General features: G+C 32.4%; 1 protein-coding gene across 5 annotated transcripts in view; it reads left to right on the top strand.

The window, feature by feature from the left end:
• LOC141450780 (uncharacterized) overlaps positions 1-9,499 on the top strand; it is a 64,460-nt gene extending 54,961 nt beyond the window's left edge. For 3 of the 5 annotated variants that reach the window (XM_074121583.1, XM_074121585.1, XM_074121584.1), the window contains exon 10: positions 1,746-9,499. In XM_074121583.1, coding sequence (XP_073977684.1) covers positions 1,746-2,343 — 598 coding nt within the window. In that variant the 3' untranslated portion in view covers positions 2,344-9,499. The remainder of the gene's footprint in view (positions 1-1,745) is intronic. The other 2 variants (XM_074121586.1, XM_074121587.1) reach the window with 1 other exon arrangement.
• Positions 9,500-22,340: the final 12,841 nt, after the last annotated feature.

Here is a 22,340-nt window from a genome sequence, read left to right as displayed (position 1 = left end):
TCCTGTAATTATCTTCAAAGGTTGGTGTGTCTTCAATTCTGACAGTTAGCACCTAAACAGTTAGAACTGAAAACCCACCAACCTTTGGTGTTAAAAATGTAATAAATACTATAATAGTCTACAAGCACAAGACCCTGGTATGACTGTTGAAAACTGTTTCTATTGGTCAAATTTTAGTGGAAATATTCTTGAATAAAGCGCAGTGCAATTGTCTTATGTAGTCTGGAGTAGATGTAGGCGTGCCATGACCACGTACATTTATTATTCATCGAATTCTCTAGGGTTAATGTGTTAATCTAGGTCTTTATTTCGCTCTGTTTTGTATTCCAACATATTCTGGGATATTACCCTGTATTTTGAGTATTTTTTTTTTCTTTTTTTAATGTACTTAGATAACATTTTACAGCTTATTGTTAGTATTTGCACGTTAGATACTTGAGTGTTAGTGAATAGTTTTTATTGTCGCTTTTTTATTTTTATTTTGTTATTATGGAAATAGTTATTCAAACATTCGTTTATTTGAATTATTTTTTGATTAGATTTGCATAATCCTACTAAATTTGATTTTTTTCTGTGTGAAAAGTAAATTAAAAGTAAAAGTAAAGAAAAGGTATTCAATATTATGCAAGAATATATTTCTATTAGTAAATTTTATTCAAACAAACAGTAATCCAATTAATTTATATTATATACATGCATTATTTTTTAATCAAACTAATTTTACTGTTACTTGATACAAGACTGTCACTTTTTTTTTTTGCTTAATTGAAGTAAAAACATAATGGTTTCGTAGGATAGGGGATTAGAACTTTGTTCATGCTTAGTTTTACTCTCATAAGCGCCACCTTTGTGGAAGATGGTCATAGTTGTATGCAATGAGCAGTGCGCAATGTTTCTTGGATAAATATATTTCTTGTCGCAGAACTGCAATTATGTATTTGCGGAAGATGATTATTTTTTGTAGTCCATTATTTGTTGGGCCTTAAATTTACTAGAGGAAGGAACTTCGGCAATGGTCAAAAGAAGTCTTCATTAAAAAAAAAAAAAAAAAAAAGCATTCTATTGGTGCTCTACGTTTTCAGGTATCATTGGTGCTCTACGTTTTCAGGTACCATTGGTGCTCTACGTTTTCAGGTGGCCCTGAGCTTCTTCATTTGTATCCAAAACGTAGAGCACCAAGAATTTATTTTTTTTTTACTGAAGATTTTTACTGGCTATTACCGAACTTTATACTTTATTTTTTCCTCCCTCTCTGCCAAGGAGGTTAAGCATGTCAAAAGCCCATTATGAAAGAATTGCTTCGAAGGATTTATCCTTTATTATTTTTTAGGCCTGTTGTTTAGAGGCCTAATGAGGGACTAGAAATCGGCCTATTTCACAATATTTTCTGTTCCTTTAGCTTCGACTTAGAGACTTTATTATTGTTAGTGTGAGAAGGATTGCTTCAAAGTTGTTCAAATGCATTCTCACTTAACGTTTTTAGAATAAAGTACTTTGGAAAATGTTGTCACAGATCTTTATAGAGATCTGGTGGAAAATGAATTATTTTTCTAAACCCTGACTGGGGTAGAGTTCATTTTTTCCCTTTTATTTATTTTTCCTTAATGTTCAGTTAATTTTAGCATGATTTATTTATTTTATTATTTTTTTGTTTTTGTTTTTGTATCACATTCAACAATTTTTGTAGCGTACATGTCACTTTATAAATTTCTAGAATTATAACTATAATATTTTTGTTCCTACAGGCGTAAGAAAAAATGCATACGGTATAAGGAGTGTGGGGATGACAGTACGCAATCAGAGGACAACTTGGGCAGTTGTGGTAGTGTGGGAGACGACGTGACAAGTCCGGCGGCTGATGATGACCTGGAGTCTTACGGCCAGTCAAGTTCTAGTCCTGGAGGTCTGAGCGGATTGTCCAGTCTAGCGAGTCCTTCTGTAGTGCTGGCGTCACCGTCCGCTTCGCTGGCCTCTCCATCGGTCAGCCTGGCGTCGCCGGCTATGTCCTTGCAGAGCCCGCTAACTCCGCAACACGACTACGACATTAAACCAGCTCCGCCTCCACCGCCGCCACTGCCTCCGACGGTTATCCCGCCACAGTTGTTAATACATCTACCACCATTGCAGATGTCTACCAGACATCCAGTTGGTACAAATCCACACGATGTGAACAATCCATTAAGCGTGAACCAATTGACTGGTAAATGTGTGAAAGGAACATTGCCAACTGGTGCAAATAATAGTGGTGGTCATCATACAGGTACTGCTAGTAATAATTCGCCACCTCCGCCAAGGACTTCCGGCGGTAAAGAGCCATCTCGGACTGTGATCAGTGTCCCGTAGCAGGAGGTATGGGGTCGGTAACACATTGCCGACCCATTATTCCTTTTATACACAAGCAAATATGTTCAAATATTTATTTTTTACACCTCTTAACTTACATATATTTATTTTAATACAGTCAAAAATAATTTATGTTTAACTAACCTTTATTTTCTTTCTGCCTTTTGATTGGAAAAAGTGCAGATTTTGAGACTGGTTCTCTAGAAATTTCTGGAGATACCTTAGCCGATTTTCACTTTATAGGTCAGCCCGATGAAATTTGTTCTAAGCAATGTCACTCATGGGCAGACGGTCATAAATGAACAATTTAATTATGTAGTTTTTTTTTATTATTCTATGTTTTATGGCATATTACAATATGTGCACAAGAATTTGTCTGTGATAATTCTATTTTTATTAATTATTAATTTTTTTATAAAAGTATGGAGGTAATTTTTAATACAGAGTAATCCAGTTTAAGTGGAGCTATCTGTTCGATCCGTATTTTGAGATATTTTTATTTCATTTTTGCTCTCCAGCAGTATATTACTTGACATAAAGTGACAAAATCCATAAAAAATTGGTTGCTAGTTTCAACTGAGTTAAGACTAAATTTTGTTTTTTTAATTATTATTATTATTATTATTATTATTTTTAAGGGTAAGTAGTAATTTTTAAATAAGTCCAGAAGTAAACTGGAAAGGAAATAAGTGATTGGTTCTTCCCTGATTTCTTCATTAATTCTTTTAGGCAGGACAGCACCTTAAGGATCCTATCCTTGCCCGCTTCGCCATCCTCGCACTCCCAACATTCTCAAATTCTCCTTCACGTCATCCGTCGACCTTCTCAGTCAAGGCCTTCCTCGTCTTTTTACACGATTTAGATGATCTTGCTAAAACTTTTTTAGGATATATTCCTGAAAGGATCTCCCACCCTCTATCCCATCTTTCTCCCGAACAGGTGTGAAAAATTCTTCTCAGAATTATTGTCTCCCAAATTTCGGTTTCTTTTGTCAGCATCCAGTTCTCAGTAAGTAAAGTCTTGAAATTCTTTTATTATTGACAGATTAGCTTGCCCCCCGGCATAGAATTATAAAGCTTCTCCCAGAGTGTGAATAACACTTGCTTGCTCTAATTATCCTTTGGTATAGAATCTTCTTGAATCATATTTTTATTACGAATATCATTAAACCGAGATTATATTCTTTGTTTTCCTTTTCTTTTTGAGATTCAACCAAGAAGCATAGCCACGCACTCCCTGTCTTCCTCATAAGCTTCTATTTTAAACTTTTCGAAACTCTTCGGCAGTTCTATTTTTAAGTAACATTAGTTCCTGTACTATTTTCAAAATATTTGCATTACTGGGTTCATGAATATAATTATTGGCTCTCTTCCCAATTACAGTTATTTAAAATATTTATATGTAATGTGAGAGGTGATCATTTTTTGGGGGAAGTATTTCTAATTAAAAGACCCCCCCCTTTTTTTTTTGTTTTATATACATAAAACAAGAAATAAATAAAAAATTTATGTAAAAAATAAAAATGAAAAATAAGAAAATATATAAAAGGAACAAAATGTGATTTCGTTATATAGATGTTTTAATGTGAAAATATTGAAAATGTAAGATATAAAATTTTGGTGATGCTACATTTCATTAAAATATGTACTGTTGTGTATGTATAGACGTAAGTGCAATTGTAGTTTCTGTGTCAAAAAACAAAACGTGTTAAGTGTTAATTAATAGTCTATGTATAAAGAGTTTTCATTAATTTTTTTTTTTAATTTTTACAAAGCGCGTCAGACTATATAGAATACTCAGGAGGCGAGAAAGGAAAGAAATGATGTTTTCAATTTTAATCATTTCCTTCTTAGTTTTTGTTTTATATTCTTGAAAGGTTTTTATTGAAAGAAAAGGTAATCAAGTTCTTTTAGTTCTACCAGATCATTTTTGAGTGTAATTTGGTTTTTCAAAATTCAATTTCTACCATCAATGGTACAGTTTTAAGAGCAGTCATATATTTTCACAGAAAACATTTTGTTTATGCCAGTGAAAGTTCAGTCAAAATTGATGATTCGTAATTATAATGATGTTTTAATAAGATGGTTATAAAGAAAATTATATTTCTTCAAAACTGTACTATTGTTGGTTGCAAAAATAATTTACAATTTCCTCAATATTCATTGGATTTATTTTGATTTTTTTCTAAGATTCTCTCCCACTCCAAATTGTCCTTTGAAAGGTGGAGAAATTATGCATAAAAAGTAATTGTACTGAAAAAGCTAATATTAGTAAATACAAAAAAATTGTATCTGAAACGTTTTGCAACAATCTGGGTTCATCCACAAAATAGATAGCTTGATTTTAATACGTCATTTATTTTTTGTTTTTTTTTTTAAAAAAAAGTACATTTTAAACAATGATGTAACCGACTATGAAAAAAAATGGTCAATACAAAACTCCTAGCTGTTTTATGTTAACTTATTTAAATGTTTTAATTTATTAGCCGTAAACAAAAAATCCTTGCGATCTCTGACCTTTTGCAACACCAGTGATTTTGCTCCTTCCACCTTATAATTATTTTTTTTATTTTTATATCATTTTTTTTTTTTTTTTTTTGAAGCAGATTTGACTGTAATACAGGATTGGAGACGGGAATTCGTCTCCATAGATGGCTAATAAATCAATTAGTTTTGAATATAATACAGCTGGAGTTAGTTTTCCATCAAAGTAAACGAAGTTTGTTTCCTATCAATCTTAAACGTTAGCTAAGAAATTCTTTTCCCTTCCGCAGATAGCTAGTTGTCTCATTTTGGTACAAAAATGTTGCAGCTTATCTGTTTTTTTTTTCGTATAATCTGTATTTTGTTTTGTCTAGAACTAAACAATCCTATTTAATTTGTTTTTATTGATGCTGCAAACTATTTGCTACGGTAATCTTATGATAATATTAACTACAAATGTTTAAAATTATCACTTTGTTAAAATTGCAATTGCAGTAAGTCATATTTAACTATGTGAACAGTAAAATGCATTTTGATGACACATTGAAATTTCCTACTAGAATAATTTTTTTTAAAAAGCACATTGTTATTATTTTATTTTCCTGTAAATTATTAGCTGGTTTTCTGGAAGGATAGGGAAGTGAAAAAGAAAAGAAACAAATTTTACCCAATTTCTTTGATGTTTATTGGTATTTGCAATTAGGACAAATGACAAAGCTTTTCAATTTGAATCATTTTTTGGATTATTTTCTTAGTTTTTTTTTTAGTTTCTGAGCGGAGAAACAGGGGAAATGTCAATAATTGGGGATAATCTATTTGTAAAATGTAATCCGTAAATTGAAATTAACCATCAATATATTTGATAAAAAAAACAGTAGAAAAACTGCGATCGCTTCGACATTCAAAAATATTGTTAAATAAGTTTCATATTTCATGTTTCATAAATGGGACAAGTTTAAAAATTAATTTAAAACGGGAAAATGAAGTAAAAAAGCCCAGATTTTTTTTTTTTTTTTTTGTTTGCCTGTGTGGTGTACCGTTTGACAAAAGTTTCGGGTCTGCACCAACAAATCTTTCACTTAAATATCTGCCATATACAGTACTCAGCACTTCTAATAGTAAATTCTATATTTATTATAATGAAAAATAAAGTGAAACGATAATAGAATTATATCTGATCGTTGGTAAAGTCGGTGATTAAACAATAGTAATTGTGGCAAGCTGTTGATCTGTAAATGGATATTTTTATGAATGAGACAAGGATGCGCACCCCCAGTGATTAGTTTAGGGTTTTTGGATTCAACAATATTACGTCCAAAAAAAAAACCCCGCTCCTACTTCAGATACTGAAATCAGTCCAGTTTTTGGCTTTTTATTCTATTTTAATGTAGAATGACACAATGTATTTACATAGCCACTGCTGAATTGGAGAATACGATGCACTACTTGTCTTTAATTAGCTTTTCTGAAGAATAGATTTCCATCTCACGAGGACAATTTTATTTTTATTTTTAACTAGTGCCATTTTAAATATTTTCCTATATTTCCCTTGTCAATTTTTTTTGTAACTTTTGTTTGGAATCAATTGGAAAACTAATGTTGGAACCAATTAACACAGAAGAGTGCAATCTGGATACCCTTACTTTTTGCAATAATTAAAATGAAACACAGTAAAAATGCTTCTTCTTTTTTCTTTTTTTCCTGTTTGTTTCAGCGTGTCACTAGTTTTTCTTTTTCTTTTGGAAAAAAGAACAGTTAGTTATTGTTCAGATAAATAAAGAACAATTATGTTATTTAGGCCAACTAGTATTTTAAATTTATTTAATTTTTTTTTTTTTACGTCATATTGTAATTATAAATGTAGAAAGTGTATAGATGAAAAATAACTTTTTTCTTTACTTTATTAAAGTGCCAACAAATTAATTTTAGATTAGCCAGTTTATGTAATAAATATGAATATTATTTCATAAAAAGAATAAAAAATATATATATATAAAATAAACCATGACTTCAATGTGAATTTTTAGAGAAAAAAAAAAGAAAAAAATTTTTTTAAATGTAAAATCTTTAATCTGAAATAAATTAAGTAAAATCAAGCTGGATTTTTAATGTTAATATTTAATAAAAACTGTATTTCATTAAATTAATTAATTAAAAATACATAAAAAAAAAAAACAACATATATATATAGAATCAACGAGTACTTTATATATATATACATAAAAAATAAGTGTGTACATTATTTGAAAAAAAGAAAACAATTCACAAAAAAAAAATCTTTGTAAAATTGTAATTTTTTTACTTGAATTTCCCTCCCCCTACCTGTTTCTAAAAAAAAAATAAATAAAACAAATATAAAAATTTAATGTAAAAAAAGTATAAAAAAAAAAAAAAGCAAGAAGTAAATACTAAATTAATTAGTATTTATCTTAATTAATAATGTTTATAAATAGAAATTGTACAAAACCAAGTTTTATTATTTTTTTTCAATAACTTTTTTTTTTTCTTTTTTTTTTATAATATGTTTATTTTTAATTGTGTACAGTTTTATTTTAATTTTAAATTTTTTAATTTATGTGTTTATGTGGATACGCGAAATGTTATATATTTTTTAAAAGTGTAAAGTTTTTTCTAATTTTTGAATGAAAAAATAAAAATACAATTTTTTTTTTATAATATTACAACTAATTATTTTGTAATATATATACATATATATATATATATAAAAATGAAAATGCATAAATCGAAAAATTTATAGATTTTTTTAAAAAAATGCTTTTTAAAAGCTAGATATGTTTTGAATGTTCATTTTTTTTTTTATCATTGATAATAGAGCAAAGTTCAGGGTGTAAATTTTACATTTCATTTTTTTTTTTTATCATTGATAATAGAGCAAAGTTCAGGGTGTAAATTTTACATTTCATATTTTTTTTTTTATCATTGATAATAGAGCAAAGTTCAGGGTGTAAATTTTACATTTCATTTTTTTTTTTTATCATTGATAATAGAGCAAAGTTCAGGGTGTAAATTTTACATTTCATATTTTTTTTTTAATTAAAAAATAGTTCGTATAAAAAATATTCCACTTTCCATTATAATTTTCAAGTTATTGCTAATTTCAATGGCCTGTTAAAATAAATAAATTAAAGAATGTAAAAATAAAGCCCCTAAAGCTAAATTATCTTAGAATGGACACGCTAAGCAAAAAAAAAAAAAAGTGCAAGATCACAACATCTGTACCGACTTTCTGTGAGCGCATGATTGGTGATCCTTTTCGTGGTAAACAGCACTACGGTACTTTTCTATTGTTTCCCTGTCCAAAAGAGATCAAGTCTGTGAACAGACTTGCCTCCCTCAAGTTCCTGGCACCTGGCGTCAGTTTTGTTCGAGAAAAATCTGTTCCGCTTCAAAAAAAAAAAAAAAGTCGAATTTAAATCTCGTTTTATTATACCCGAATCTGGTTTTTCTTGTTCAATTTTCTTTAAATGATGATAACCTTAAACATAGCCCTTACATTTTACAGTACGAGCGAAGAGCTGAACTTGTTCCAAAGGTCTATGAGATACTGGGGGATACATCTCTTTTGTAGGTGGTGTTAAAAAAAAAAAAAAAAAAAAAAAAAACTCCAGATTAAATGCTCCGAAGTTTTACCACGAGTATTTCTTCACATATTATCCTCCTTGTTGATCCATAAGTGCTAGAGGTTTCATACAGCAAACTAGGGAAACTTGGGCAATGATAGAACTAACTTTTCACATACTATTAAATGCTAGTTTTGTTTACGCAACGTGACATATAAACAATTCTAACTTCTACCAACTCTACACGAGCGAGCTTAAACCCAGTTTTTTTTTCAATACTCTTTTGTGATCGATTTGCACAAAAATATCGGTACGTACACATAATTGTACACATAAAACGTTTTCTTACTAAACTCCTTAAGTAGTATTCATGATACGCACAATTTGGTTAATAAAAAAAATAAATAAATATCTACAAGTTCGTTGAAAAGTTAAAAAAAAATCGAAATAAAAATAACCTAAGAATGAATTAATCACTTTCTATGATTGATTGAGTAAAAATGTAATTATAAATTAGCAATAACTTGAAAATCTAAGGAAAAGGATAGCAGTTTCGTGAATTTCTTTTGTGGTACAAATAAATTGTACTATCATGATTGAAGGTATCTATCAGTTTTCTTTCTTTGGCCTGTTTTAAATAAATAATAAATACACATTTTCAAGAAAGGAAAAGGAATTATTAAAATATTTAATTTTCTTCAAAATTGTAAATGAAAATTAATTGTGAACTCAATACATTTATTATAATGCCGCTACTAAAAACAAAAACAAAAATATTTTTAAATTGTGAGTCATTCTTCAGATTTTTGTACAAAGATTATTTCTCCTTTATTTTTTTACTTATTTGTTTTTCTTTTTCCAGTTTTGCTTCTCTTTTTATAAGTTGAAAAATTTCCAGTCTCCCTAACAATAGAAAAAAAACACATGTTACCTAAAAAATGAATGTTGTCATTTCTTGTACTATAACCAATTTTTAAGAAAAAGAAAGTGAATAAAAAAAATTGATTCTTCAAACTATAATTTGTTGTAATAGCAAAGAAAAAAAAAAGATGAAAAATGATTAAAAAAAAAAATTGTTTTTTCATTCTTTAATTTGGTTTATATTTTTTCTTTTCCATTTTTCCACACTTTCCATTCACTCCTTAGCATGCTCAATCATGCTGCCTTGAAGGACATATATAGATAAACATTTCTCTTATCAGTCATCCCTAATTCTTGTGACCACATTCAAAATTGGTGTTACAAGGTTCCACAGGAGATTAGTGAAAGTATAATTATGCCAAATATGTTCTGCTGCTAGCTAGGATATTGGAGGTGGGACAGATTGGCCAAATTAGTGCGCTTCTGTTCTCTACAATTACTCCTGTACGTGCTGTTGGCATTTCTTTGGAGAAATTCCACGGACTTGCTCAGGAATACAAGTAGTTTGTTGGCAGTCTAAAGTATTGATTAAGCTTTCAGATGAAGTGATTTGAGACTGCTGCAAAGGAACATCTATATTGAACTCCGTGTTTGTGTATTCTTTATGTAATGGTCGCGTTTTATTTATAGCTGTTTATATAATATGTGTTAATCGTAAGAGACTTATTACTTTAAAAAAAGTGAAGCTGTACTTGATAAATCAATAAATAAAAGAAGATTCCTGCTTGCTTCCTTTAAATTGCAGCAAGGAGATATCAATACCATTAATACATGGTATTAATTGTAGATTTTCTAAAGTTGGTGATTTAGAGGAGGAATCACCTATTCAACTCATGAAGGTTTGTTTGGGTTCGTAGGGAGGTTCAAGTTATTTGATTAGGACAGATTCGAGGAGCTCAGAATGTTCTCTCTTAGTTTTTTTTTTTTTTTTTTTTTTTTCTTAAGGCAGAAGGGCCCAGTGAGGATTTGGATTGTTACTTCTCAACGATGAATAATACATTATTCAAGAAGTGATTAGTGCACTGGTCTCCCACACTGAAATCCAGGGTTCGAATCCAGCTACCTACCTGCCTTCTGTAAAGGTAGACGAGCAGCGAAAAAGGCTTCTGGCTGAAAAGATCTCAGTTGTTCCTCGTTAGGATCACGTATTCATCAGTCTGAGGCACATATTGCCCGCAAACGATGATGGGTTTGCTCTATCTAGGGACGATGAATAAATACTCTCAGAGCATCTAATTTTGATAATCCATGTTCATTTAGTTAACTTAACTTTTTAAAGGCGTTTTAGGAGAGTAGTTTGAGTCACCAATAAATATCTTAGATATTAAGCTAAGGGACCGTATAACTAAGATTATTCAAGAATGTAAGTATATTAAAAAATGAGAGAGGAATTCTCAGATGGTAAGGTAGTGTAGACTAATAGTATATATAATAATACAAACAGTATTAATTGAAATACTTTTACTGTACTGTGCAGATTTTATGAATAAAAAACATATCTTATTAATAAAAAGCACCAAAGTGCATGCCCTTGACATCTAGCGGCAACTTCTGGTACTAGTATATACGTAAAACATAGCTTCTGACTACTAGTACCAAGTAATTAAAAATGATAAATAATAAAACACAGTTTTAATGAATGGAATAAAGGCTTCTCTATAAATCCAATAATGCACCTGTAACCTATGAGATCCAATGTAAGTAACATCAACACCAGTTGTGGGCCTCCAGTCACCAGTACTTAATAATATTATCTTGAATCCCACTGATCTACGCTCTGTGTTAATAGACAGTAAAAGTAAGTATAGATGGAAGATGATCTGGAAAATGACAATTTGGATACGCACACATCAACTATCAATGCCTACACAGCTTGAAAACATCTGAATATGAGTTGCAGTTGAATTTATTCTTATTTAAAGAATTTATCAAACTTCATATAAAATTGTAATTTATTTGCATACAAAAAAATGAAATACTGCAGAGCGTTTAATGAACCTCCCTTTGATAGTTTATAATCTAAAGAAAAAAACTTTCAATATCTCAGCAATTCCATTTTAACAAAAATGAGTGTGAACGTGAACTACAGCTTCTCTTAGCTTGGAAGTGCTAAACCAAATTAGTTGTAAACACTAACGACACCTAGAAAAGTATTAGGAAAATAGATTAAATTATGTGGAATGACCAGCAAATTAGTGTTTTAGGGCTAACCCTACCGATATCAATAGCAGAGCTAAAATATACAATATAGGTCGTTCAAATTAAGAAAAACAACTTTAAAAACGAAGGAAAAAGTTCGAAATAATAGTTAGAAGACCAGCAAATTAGTGTGTTTTGGCTGCTACTATCCATATCAATAGCAGAGCTAAAATATACAATATAGGTCGTTCAAATTAAGAAAAACAACTTTAAAAACGAAGGAAAAAGTTCGAAATAATAGTTAGAAGACCAGCAAATTAGTGTGTTTTGGCTGCTACTATCCATATCAATAGCAGAGCTAAAATATACAATATAGGTCGTTCAAATTAAGAAAAACAACTTTAAAAACGAAGGAAAAAGTTCGAAATAATAGTTAGAAGACCAGCAAATTAGTGTGTTTTGGCTGCTACTATCCATATCAATAGCAGAGCTAAAATATACAATATAGGTCGTTCAAATTAAGAAAAACAACTTTAAAAACGAAGGAAAAAGTTCGAAATAATAGAAGACCAGCAAATTAGTGTGTTTTGGCTGCTACTATCCATATCAATAGCAGAGCTAAAATATACAATATAGGTCGTTCAAATTAAGAAAAACAACTTTAAAAACGAAGGAAAAAGTTCGAAATAATAGTTAGAAGACCAGCAAATTAGTGTGTTTTGGCTGCTACTATCCATATCAATAGCAGAGCTAAAATATACAATATAGGTCGTTCAAATTAAGAAAAACAACTTTAAAAACGAAGGAAAAAGTTCGAAATAATAGAAGACCAGCAAATTAGTGTGTTTTGGCTGCTACTATCCATATCAATAGCAGAGCTAAAATATACAATATAGGTCGTTCAAATTAAGAAAAACAACTTTAAAAACGAAGGAAATAATAGTTAGAATGACCAACACATTTGTTGTTTGGACTCTCAACATCGTTATTTTCAACTGATTAATACTTATATAAAACTGATTATACTACGATTAAGATAAAAAAGCGGGACGGGACCTATGCCCCGCGGCACCACAGCCTCAAGAGGCTTATTGTGCCTTATTGTGAACTACCATACTTTACTATCTATCACTGTCTTTGATGTTGGATTCACATCTTTTCTTACATCTTCCTAAACTTTTACTTCCAGCTTTACCCTACCTCAATTATATGTTAAAATTAACTATCCGGTAATGTCTTAGTATAAAGATGTCTGCGATAGAAACTTAATTTTATTTAGTGAAAACAAGTGACAATTCTTAATTTTTTAGAACTTCTACTTTTTAATTGTAAGTTTTTAATTTTCTTCGTCACTGGATCTGATAAATATTACAGTTTTTTTGGTGAAACAAAATTAAATGGTTATTAACTACTTCTCTTTGCTATCGAACATGCATAGAAGATAAAAATATGATCTGTAATGGCAGTGCAATGCTTTCAAACGACCACCATTTTCCAATGTGAAAGCGTTGTTTTCATTGGTAGGGGCGTAGCCTATTTGAAGTAGGTGGGGCGAGCTAACTAGATCCAGGCACCGCCTACATTTCACACATCTAATACTTCACTGTGATTAGCCAATTCTTTATGGCTAGTTATTTCTTAGAAAAACATAACTTAATTTTTTTTTACTAATTTTTTTCCCATAGGTATTTGATAAATTAGAAAATTATGTAATAAAAAAAAAATTATGTCAGACACAGCGAAAAGATTGGTCAATCGAACATTACTTTCTCTTTTTTACTCTTTTCATTCTAACGAGAAACTGAATATTTTTTATTTTATGGAAAAATAAGATAAGGAATACTGGCCGTATGTTTCCATTAAGTTCGCCACTTACTGATCGAAGATGGCTGCCACAAGAGTTTTCTCGTAATATCTACCTCGTGTAAAGCAGTGCTGGACGAAGAAGGAACATTGGAGCAACGTATTCCATTAGGATGTCCCTTACGGTAAGTGCTTATAATCACAATTTTTAGTAAGCTGCCAACAGCTGTGTCAGTTCAGTGAAAATCACTTTTTTTGGCTAAACTAGCAGATAGTTACTAAGTTTTCCTAAGTTATTACAATGAGAGTAAAGAAAAAGGCCAACCATAGTTTTAGTACAATTTCCTTATTTCCATTTTCTAACATTATATTTTTAGTATAGGTGACCATTTTACACCTTAGATTACCAAGTTTAGGATCTAAAGATTATCAAAATAGAGATCAAATAGAGGTTTTTCTATAATTTCCTTATTTCCCGTATCTAACATTGCATTTTAAATCTAGGCGTACATAACACACCTTATTTATTAGTTTTCGAACTAGAGGCGCTATAAAAAGGGCAAAGTAGAAATACTATAGAAACTTTTACTATTATTTATTAATTTAAACGTTTATTGTACAACAGAAAAGGTACTTTAAACAATCTAACCAACGTGAGTGCCTTGGTCAAAGACCGTCAGGCGAGCACCTTACAATAACAGTACAATGGACAAAATATTTGCTACCCTGATTTTAAAAGAATATATTTTTTTTTAGGCTTCTAACATTGCATCTTCAATCCAGGTACACATTGTAAACGAGTAAAGCCAGTTTTAGATGTAAAGCCAGTCAAAATAGACAAAAATAGAAATCTTTCTTATTTTTACTAGAATTTCCTTGTTTCCCGTATCTCGTTTCATATTTTCAAGCTAGGCGTACAATATACATCGAGAATTAGATAGTTTTGGACCTAGAGGTTATCTAAATAGATAAAAGTAAACGAAACTTTCTTAGTTTTACTAGAATTTCCTTGTTTCCTCCTTCGTACTATGTTTTTTCAAGCCAGCCGTATAATGTACAGCTAGGGCTGGCTAGTTTTGGATCTTAAGGTAATAAAAGAAAAGGAAAATAGACCAATCTTCCTTAGTTTTACTAGAATTTCCTTGTTTCCTCCTTCGTACTATGTTTTTCAAGCCAGCCGTATAATGTACAGCTAGGGCTGGCTAGTTTTGGACCTAAAAGTTACCTAAATAGAGAATAGTAGACCAATCTTCCTTAGTTTTACTAGAATTTCCTTGTTTCCTCCTTCGTACTATGTTTTTTCAAGCCAGCCGTATAATGTACAGCTAGGGCTGGCTAGTTTTGGATCATAAGGTAATAAAAGAAAAGGAAAATAGACCAATCTTCCTTAGTTTTACTAGAATTTCCTTGTTTCTGGCTACTTATTTCTATATTGAAGCCAGGCGTACAATGTACAGCATTAGAGCAAGTACAGTTTTAGAGCAAAACGTTCTCAAAATAGAGAAAAGTAGAAAAGTGAGTCTCAATTTTACTAGAATTTCCTTGTTTCCTCCTTCGTACTATGTTTTTTCAAGCCAGCCGTATAATGTACAGCTAGGGCTGGCTAGTTTTGGATCTTAAGGTAATAAAAGAAAAGGAAAATAGACCAATCTTCCTTAGTTTTACTAGAATTTCCTTGTTTCCTCCTTCGTACTATGTTTTTCAAGCCAGCCGTATAATGTACAGCTAGGGCTGGCTAGTTTTGGATCTTAAGGTAATAAAAGAAAAGGAAAATAGACCAATCTTCCTTAGTTTTACTAGAATTTCCTTGTTTCCTCCTTCGTACTATGTTTTTCAAGCCAGCCGTATAATGTACAGCTAGGGCTGGCTAGTTTTGGATCTTAAGGTAATAAAAGAAAAGGAAAATAGACCAATCTTCCTTAGTTTTACTAGAATTTCCTTGTTTCCTCCTTCGTACTATGTTTTTTCAAGCCAGCCGTATAATGTACATCTAGGGCTGGCTAGTTTTGGATCTTAAGGTAATAAAAGAAAAGGATAATAGACCAATCTTCCTTAGTTTTACTAGAATTTCCTTGTTTCCTCCTTCGTACTATGTTTTTCAAGCCAGCCGTATAATGTACAGCTAGGGCTGGCTAGTTTTGGATCTTAAGGTAATAAAAGAAAAGGAAAATAGACCAATCTTCCTTAGTTTTACTAGAATTTCCTTGTTTCCTCCTTCATACTATGTTTTTCAAGCCAGCCGTATAATGTACAGCTAGGGCTGGCTAGTTTTGGATCTTAAGGTAATAAAAGAAAAGGAAAATAGACCAATCTTCCTTAGTTTTACTAGAATTTCCTTGTTTCCTCCTTCGTGCTATGTTTTTTCAAGCCAGCCGTATAATGTACAGCTAGGGCTGGCTAGTTTTGGATCTTAAGGTAATAAAAGAAAAGGATAATAGACCAATCTTCCTTAGTTTTACTAGAATTTCCTTGTTTCCTCCTTCGTACTATGTTTTTTCAAGCCAGCCGTATAATGTACAGCTAGGGCTGGCTAGTTTTGGATCTTAAGGTAATAAAAGAAAAGGAAAATAGACCAATCTTCCTTAGTTTTACTAGAATTTCCTTGTTTCCTCCTTCGTACTATGTTTTTCAAGCCAGCCGTATAATGTACAGCTAGGGCTGGCTAGTTTTGGATCTTAAGGTAATAAAAGAAAAGGATAATAGACCAATCTTCCTTAGTTTTACTAGAATTTCCTTGTTTCCTCCTTCGTACTATGTTTTTCAAGCCAGCCGTATAATGTACAGCTAGGGCTGGCTAGTTTTGGATCTTAAGGTAATAAAAGAAAAGGAAAATAGACCAATCTTCCTTAGTTTTACTAGAATTTCCTTGTTTCCTCCTTCGTACTATGTTTTTCAAGCCAGCCGTATAATGTACAGCTAGGGCTGGCTAGTTTTGGATCTTAAGGTAATAAAAGAAAAGGAAAATAGACCAATCTTCCTTAGTTTTACTAGAATTTCCTTGTTTCCTCCTTCGTACTATGTTTTTCAAGCCAGCCGTATAATGTACAGCTAGGGCTGGCTAGTTTTGGATCTTAAGGTAATAAAAGAAAAGGAAAATAGACCAATCTTCCTTAGTTTTACTAGAATTTCCTTGTTTCCTCCTTCGTGCTATGTTTTTTCAAGCCAGCCGTATAATGTACAGCTAGGGCTGGCTAGTTTTGGACCTAAAAGTTACCTAAATAGAGAATAGTAGACCAATCTTCCTTAGTTTTACTAGAATTTCCTTGTTTCCTCCTTCGTACTATGTTTTTTCAAGCCAGCCGTATAATGTACAGCTAGGGCTGGCTAGTTTTGGATCATAAGGTAATAAAAGAAAAGGAAAATAGACCAATCTTCCTTAGTTTTACTAGAATTTCCTTGTTTCTGGCTACTTATTTCTATATTGAAGCCAGGCGTACAATGTACAGCATTAGAGCAAGTACAGTTTTAGAGCAAAACGTTCTCAAAATAGAGAAAAGTAGAAAAGTGAGTCTCAATTTTACTAGAATTTCCTTGTTTCCTCCTTCGTACTATGTTTTTTCAAGCCAGCCGTATAATGTACAGCTAGGGCTGGCTAGTTTTGGATCTTAAGGTAATAAAAGAAAAGGAAAATAGACCAATCTTCCTTAGTTTTACTAGAATTTCCTTGTTTCCTCCTTCGTACTATGTTTTTCAAGCCAGCCGTATAATGTACAGCTAGGGCTGGCTAGTTTTGGATCTTAAGGTAATAAAAGAAAAGGAAAATAGACCAATCTTCCTTAGTTTTACTAGAATTTCCTTGTTTCCTCCTTCGTACTATGTTTTTCAAGCCAGCCGTATAATGTACAGCTAGGGCTGGCTAGTTTTGGATCTTAAGGTAATAAAAGAAAAGGAAAATAGACCAATCTTCCTTAGTTTTACTAGAATTTCCTTGTTTCCTCCTTCATACTATGTTTTTCAAGCCAGCCGTATAATGTACAGCTAGGGCTGGCTAGTTTTGGATCTTAAGGTAATAAAAGAAAAGGAAAATAGACCAATCTTCCTTAGTTTTACTAGAATTTCCTTGTTTCCTCCTTCGTGCTATGTTTTTTCAAGCCAGCCGTATAATGTACAGCTAGGGCTGGCTAGTTTTGGATCTTAAGGTAATAAAAGAAAAGGATAATAGACCAATCTTCCTTAGTTTTACTAGAATTTCCTTGTTTCCCCCTTCGTACTATGTTTTTTCAAGCCAGCCGTATAATGTACAGCTAGGGCTGGCTAGTTTTGGATCTTAAGGTAATAAAAGAAAAGGAAAATAGACCAATCTTCCTTAGTTTTACTAGAATTTCCTTGTTTCCTCCTTCGTACTATGTTTTTCAAGCCAGCCGTATAATGTACAGCTAGGGCTGGCTAGTTTTGGAGCTTAAGGTAATAAAAGAAAAGGAAAATAGACCAATCTTCCTTAGTTTTACTAGAATTTCCTTGTTTCCTCCTTCGTACTATGTTTTTCAAGCCAGCCGTATAATGTACAGCTAGGGCTGGCTAGTTTTGGATCTTAAGGTAATAAAAGAAAAGGAAAATAGACCAATCTTCCTTAGTTTTACTAGAATTCCCTTGTTTACTGCTTCGTACTATGTTTTTCAAGCCAGCCGTATAATGTACAGCTACGGCTGGCTAGTTTTGGAGCTTAAGGTAATAAAAGAAAAGGAAAATAGACCAATCTTCCTTAGTTTCACTAGAATTTCCTTGTTTCCTCCTTCGTACTATGTTTTTCAAGCCAGCCGTATAATGTACAGCTAGGGCTGGCTAGTTTTGGATCTTAAGGTAATAAAAGAAAAGGAAAATAGACCAATCTTCCTTAGTTTTACTAGAATTTCCTTGTTTCCTCCTTCGTGCTATGTTTTTTCAAGCCAGCCGTATAATGTACAGCTAGGGCTGGCTAGTTTTGGATCTTAAGGTAATAAAAGAAAAGGATAATAGACCAATCTTCCTTAGTTTTACTAGAATTTCCTTGTTTCCTCCTTCGTACTATGTTTTTCAAGCCAGCCGTATAATGTACAGCTAGGGCTGGCTAGTTTTGGATCTTAAGGTAATAAAAGAAAAGGAAAATAGACCAATCTTCCTTAGTTTTACTAGAATTTCCTTGTTTCCTCCTTCGTACTATGTTTTTTCAAGCCAGCCGTATAATGTACAGCTAGGGCTGGCTAGTTTTGGATCTTAAGGTAATAAAAGAAAAGGAAAATAGACCAATCTTCCTTAGTTTTACTAGAATTTCCTTGTTTCCTCCTTCGTACTATGTTTTTCAAGCCAGCCGAATAATGTACAGCTAGGGCTGGCTAGTTTTGGATCTTAAGGTAATAAAAGAAAAGGATAATAGACCAATCTTCCTTAGTTTTACTAGAATTTCCTTGTTTCCTCCTTCGTACTATGTTTTTCAAGCCAGCCGTATAATGTACAGCTAGGGCTGGCTAGTTTTGGATCTTAAGGTAATAAAAGAAAAGGAAAATAGACCAATCTTCCTTAGTTTTACTAGAATTTCCTTGTTTCCTCCTTCGTACTATGTTTTTCAAGCCAGCCGTATAATGTACAGCTAGGGCTGGCTAGTTTTGGATCTTAAGGTAATAAAAGAAAAGGAAAATAGACCAATCTTCCTTAGTTTTACTAGAATTTCCTTGTTTCCTCCTTCGTACTATGTTTTTCAAGCCAGCCGTATAATGTACAGCTAGGGCTGGCTAGTTTTGGATCTTAAGGTAATAAAAGAAAAGGAAAATAGACCAATCTTCCTTAGTTTTACTAGAATTTCCTTGTTTCCTCCTTCGTGCTATGTTTTTTCAAGCCAGCCGTATAATGTACAGCTAGGGCTGGCTAGTTTTGGAGCTTAAGGTAATAAAAGAAAAGGAATATAGACCAATCTTCCTTAGTTTCACTAGAATTTCCTTGTTTCCTCCTTCGTACTATGTTTTTCAAGCCAGCCGTATAATGTACAGCTAGGGCTGGCTAGTTTTGGATCTTAAGGTAATAAAAGAAAAGGAAAATAGACCAATCTTCCTTAGTTTTACTAGAATTTCCTTGTTTCCTCCTTCGTACTATGTTTTTTCAAGCCAGCCGTATAATGTACAGCTACGGCTGGCTAGTTTTGGAGCTTAAGGTAATAAAAGAAAAGGAAAATAGACCAATCTTCCTTAGTTTTACTAGAATTTCCTTGTTTCCTCCTTCGTACTATGTTTTTTCAAGCCAGCCGTATAATGTACAGCTAGGGCTGGCTAGTTTTGGAGCTTAAGGTAATAAAAGAAAAGGAAAATAGACCAATCTTCCTTAGTTTTACTAGAATTTCCTTGTTTCCTCCTTCGTACTATGTTTTTTCAAGCCAGCCGTATAATGTACAGCTACGGCTGGCTAGTTTTGGAGCTTAAGGTAATAAAAGAAAAGGAAAATAGACCAATCTTCCTTAGTTTTACTAGAATTTCCTTGTTTCCTCCTTCGTACTATGTTTTTTCAAGCCAGCCGTATAATGTACAGCTAGGGCTGGCTAGTTTTGGATCTTAAGGTAATAAAAGAAAAGGATAATAGACCAATCTTCCTTAGTTTTACTAGAATTTCCTTGTTTCCTCCTTCGTACTATGTTTTTCAAGCCAGCCGTATAATGTACAGCTAGGGCTGGCTAGTTTTGGATCTTAAGGTAATAAAAGAAAAGGAAAATAGACCAATCTTCCTTAGTTTTACTAGAATTTCCTTGTTTCCTCCTTCATACTATGTTTTTCAAGCCAGCCGTATAATGTACAGCTAGGGCTGGCTAGTTTTGGATCTTAAGGTAATAAAAGAAAAGGAAAATAGACCAATCTTCCTTAGTTTTACTAGAATTTCCTTGTTTCCTCCTTCGTGCTATGTTTTTTCAAGCCAGCCGTATAATGTACAGCTAGGGCTGGCTAGTTTTGGATCTTAAGGTAATAAAAGAAAAGGATAATAGACCAATCTTCCTTAGTTTTACTAGAATTTCCTTGTTTCCTCCTTCGTACTATGTTTTTTCAAGCCAGCCGTATAATGTACAGCTAGGGCTGGCTAGTTTTGGATCTTAAGGTAATAAAAGAAAAGGAAAATAGACCAATCTTCCTTAGTTTTACTAGAATTTCCTTGTTTCCTCCTTCGTACTATGTTTTTCAAGCCAGCCGTATAATGTACAGCTAGGGCTGGCTAGTTTTGGATCTTAAGGTAATAAAAGAAAAGGATAATAGACCAATCTTCCTTAGTTTTACTAGAATTTCCTTGTTTCCTCCTTCGTACTATGTTTTTCAAGCCAGCCGTATAATGTACAGCTAGGGCTGGCTAGTTTTGGATCTTAAGGTAATAAAAGAAAAGGAAAATAGACCAATCTTCCTTAGTTTTACTAGAATTTCCTTGTTTCCTCCTTCGTACTATGTTTTTCAAGCCAGCCGTATAATGTACAGCTAGGGCTGGCTAGTTTTGGATCTTAAGGTAATAAAAGAAAAGGAAAATAGACCAATCTTCCTTAGTTTTACTAGAATTTCCTTGTTTCCTCCTTCGTACTATGTTTTTCAAGCCAGCCGTATAATGTACAGCTAGGGCTGGCTAGTTTTGGATCTTAAGGTAATAAAAGAAAAGGAAAATAGACCAATCTTCCTTAGTTTTACTAGAATTTCCTTGTTTCCTCCTTCGTGCTATGTTTTTTCAAGCCAGCCGTATAATGTACAGCTAGGGCTGGCTAGTTTTGGACCTAAAAGTTACCTAAATAGAGAATAGTAGACCAATCTTCCTTAGTTTTACTAGAATTTCCTTGTTTCCTCCTTCGTACTATGTTTTTTCAAGCCAGCCGTATAATGTACAGCTAGGGCTGGCTAGTTTTGGATCATAAGGTAATAAAAGAAAAGGAAAATAGACCAATCTTCCTTAGTTTTACTAGAATTTCCTTGTTTCTGGCTACTTATTTCTATATTGAAGCCAGGCGTACAATGTACAGCATTAGAGCAAGTACAGTTTTAGAGCAAAACGTTCTCAAAATAGAGAAAAGTAGAAAAGTGAGTCTCAATTTTACTAGAATTTCCTTGTTTCCTCCTTCGTACTATGTTTTTTCAAGCCAGCCGTATAATGTACAGCTAGGGCTGGCTAGTTTTGGATCTTAAGGTAATAAAAGAAAAGGAAAATAGACCAATCTTCCTTAGTTTTACTAGAATTTCCTTGTTTCCTCCTTCGTACTATGTTTTTCAAGCCAGCCGTATAATGTACAGCTAGGGCTGGCTAGTTTTGGATCTTAAGGTAATAAAAGAAAAGGAAAATAGACCAATCTTCCTTAGTTTTACTAGAATTTCCTTGTTTCCTCCTTCGTACTATGTTTTTCAAGCCAGCCGTATAATGTACAGCTAGGGCTGGCTAGTTTTGGATCTTAAGGTAATAAAAGAAAAGGAAAATAGACCAATCTTCCTTAGTTTTACTAGAATTTCCTTGTTTCCTCCTTCATACTATGTTTTTCAAACCAGCCGTATAATGTACAGCTAGGGCTGGCTAGTTTTGGATCTTAAGGTAATAAAAGAAAAGGAAAATAGACCAATCTTCCTTAGTTTTACTAGAATTTCCTTGTTTCCTCCTTCGTGCTATGTTTTTTCAAGCCAGCCGTATAATGTACAGCTAGGGCTGGCTAGTTTTGGATCTTAAGGTAATAAAAGAAAAGGATAATAGACCAATCTTCCTTAGTTTTACTAGAATTTCCTTGTTTCCCCCTTCGTACTATGTTTTTTCAAGCCAGCCGTATAATGTACAGCTAGGGCTGGCTAGTTTTGGATCTTAAGGTAATAAAAGAAAAGGAAAATAGACCAATCTTCCTTAGTTTTACTAGAATTTCCTTGTTTCCTCCTTCGTACTATGTTTTTCAAGCCAGCCGTATAATGTACAGCTAGGGCTGGCTAGTTTTGGAGCTTAAGGTAATAAAAGAAAAGGAAAATAGACCAATCTTCCTTAGTTTTACTAGAATTTCCTTGTTTCCTCCTTCGTACTATGTTTTTCAAGCCAGCCGTATAATGTACAGCTAGGGCTGGCTAGTTTTGGATCTTAAGGTAATAAAAGAAAAGGAAAATAGACCAAT

The sequence above is a fragment of the Rhodnius prolixus genome, unplaced genomic scaffold (genome assembly GCF_049639745.1).
Source record: "Rhodnius prolixus isolate KJV_2025 unplaced genomic scaffold, Rpr scaffold_8, whole genome shotgun sequence".
NCBI lineage: Eukaryota > Metazoa > Arthropoda > Insecta > Hemiptera > Reduviidae > Rhodnius > Rhodnius prolixus.
Note: the sequence above shows the minus strand (reverse complement) of the source record. Positions and strands in the feature narration are given on the sequence as shown.